Source organism: Octopus bimaculoides, chromosome 11 (assembly GCF_046866305.1).
Source record: "Octopus bimaculoides isolate indiv1 chromosome 11, ASM4686630v1, whole genome shotgun sequence".
NCBI lineage: Eukaryota > Metazoa > Mollusca > Cephalopoda > Octopoda > Octopodidae > Octopus > Octopus bimaculoides.
This window is the reverse complement of record NC_142938.1, coordinates 63,697,614-63,700,113: the sequence shown is the minus strand read 5'-3', so window position 1 is coordinate 63,700,113 and position 2,500 is coordinate 63,697,614. Positions and strand designations below refer to the sequence as shown.

At 35.9% G+C, this 2,500-nt stretch overlaps 1 protein-coding gene across 1 annotated transcript in view; it reads left to right on the top strand.

Moving 5' to 3' along the window:
- Window positions 1-2,500, top strand: part of LOC128249101 (uncharacterized) — a 120,260-nt gene that overhangs the window by 99,651 nt on the left and 18,109 nt on the right. The window contains exons 2-3 of the mRNA XM_089360222.1: window positions 734-758; window positions 2,023-2,171. Coding sequence (XP_089216348.1) covers window positions 734-758; window positions 2,023-2,171 — 174 coding nt within the window. The remainder of the gene's footprint in view (window positions 1-733; window positions 759-2,022; window positions 2,172-2,500) is intronic.

Genomic DNA, 2,500 nt, shown 5'->3' with positions numbered 1-2,500 from the left:
CTGCATACACATGCGTTTGTGTTTGCTTCCAGTGTTAAAAGCTACTGCCACTAAAACAGGTTGAATATCCAAACAGCCACAAACAAACAGTTTCATTCCAATGACATCAGACTCATTCCAGATGTAAAAGCAATATTCCTTTCTAGTTTTAAAGGGTAAAGACTCCCTTCAATCATGAATGGCCATGGGATTGCACCTGGAAAGTTCCCCTCTGAGGTTCATGTCCGGGCAAGGTTCTTTATGGAAGACCAGCATTCATTCAGGCATACCAGCCTCTCCTTTCCATGCCACCAGTGCTGTCCAAGGGAAAGACAAAGCCCGATACAGCTTGGCACCAATGACATTACAAATCATTCCTACAGCTGAATGAACTGAAACAATGTGAAAATATAATGTCTTGCTCAAAGAACTCAACACAGCTCTTTCTAGGAATTGAACTCACAACCTCACAATTGTAAGCCCAACGCTCTAACCACTGAGCCATGTGCCTTCACCATTGTAGCATTATAGAAATCATATATGCCAAATGCTTCACAACTGAATGAATTAAGGAATCACTGCAGTTACCTTCTGATCATAGACCTGTTGCATCTATCAAAGTTTTGACGTAGCTTCTTGTACAAGAATTAAATATGTTTGTGTGTGTAATAATATATTGTATATGTAGGTATATTGCATATTTATATATATGTATATATATGTTATTAATGTATATTTTCTTTATCTTTTGCAGACCAATGGGTTATGTTATCCATACCGTAAGAACTATTTTATTTATTTCTGTGCATCTGTCTGTCTGTATGTCTGATTTAATGCTTGTTAATGTTATATTACAAATATAGCTGTTATATATATATATGTACTAGTAGAACCCATGAATATTTCATGGGATTAATGGTAAACCTATTGGGTTATCTCTGAAAACTTTATACAAAAATCCTGAAAGCATAGTCTGTGTTGTGTCTGTAACTGAAAGAAATTGGAATACGATGATTAATTAATACACTTTATATACTTCATACACAATTTTATAGACTTAATACACAGCACTCATAAAATAAATTTTCGCTCTTATTTTTCTATTTTTTTCCATAAACTAAAAAAATATCACCATAGATATGATACAACCTTTAGTGAAATTGCACGTCTGCCAAATTAATAAGCATGAATATTTCACAGAATTGCACTTATGTGTATGCGTTAAGTGATAGGTAATGTAAAAAAATTAGTTAGAAAAATACATTTTCACTATTCAGTCACTACTACTACCTCAACCACCATCACTACCACTACCGCTATCATCATCTCTCTATCTCTGTTCTCTCCTCTCTCTCTTCCTCATATCTCTCTCCTCTCCCTCTCACCCCTTCTCACTACCTTCAACCTCACCAGCAGAACATCACCCTCTGCTAAACTTCGAGATAGTGCAGGAGAATTTGAGGGCAGGATGGAAGGATATAATGACCGTATAGTTCGGGATTGGACCAGTAAACTGTGAGAATATTTGGACCTCAACATAGCCAACGAACAGGTTCACATTGTTGGGACCCATTCTCATCCCCATGTCCACTCCCAAGAACTGTTGGTAAAAATCCACCGCGAATGAGAAGCAGTTGAGGGACAGAACAAGTTCAGCCAGACGAAGAAGTGCAGAGGTATCAGTTTGGGGGTCAGGTCAAATGTCCAGAAAGTGTTTCAGCACAAGAAATCATTTGTTGTGTGGGATATTACTATAATACATAAAAAGTGAAATTGAATCTTGCTTGCTTGCAATGTTACCCAGCCAAACTGGCACATAATGCGAAAATACTATGAATTAAGTTGTGAAAACGTACAGAATAAAACAAGTTTATTTATTCTAAGCCCTTAAGATATATGCCAAAATACTGTTTCTTTAAATTTTTATCTTTAAAGATTTTGTTAAATGATGCAAAAAAATGATAAAGTTTCTAAACTAATTTATTAGTTTACTTGAATTCCGTTTCTAACAAAATCTCTAATCCTATTTTCTTTACATTTCAGAATGGCAATCTAATATCAGCACACATGTTGATAAAGATCATCACAGCCTAATAGTACGATTTTCACATACCCCACAAGAAATGAAATTTGTGTATTACGAAGTGGAGTTAATTGGAGGTATTCGTAATATAACTAAAAAAACAGCTGAGGTAAGTTCTAACTGCTGTTATTTTCACAGCATCACAAGAGAGCATGAGACACTTTCACAGAACCATTTTGGTGGCACATATTTGGCTTTGCTGTTTTAATGCTGACGTATTTGACAGAAAACATTTTAATGTTTCTTTCATTTTCTCTCTTACTCTCTCTCTCTCTCTCTCTCTCTCTCTCTCTCTCTTGGTCTCTCCTTCTCTTGCTCTCTCTTTCTCTAACTCCCTCTTACTCTCTTTATCTCTCATTCTCTTCACTCTTTCTCTAGCTCTCTCTCTCTCTCTTTCCTGCTCTCTCTATCTTTGTTTCTTTCTTTCTTACTCTCTCT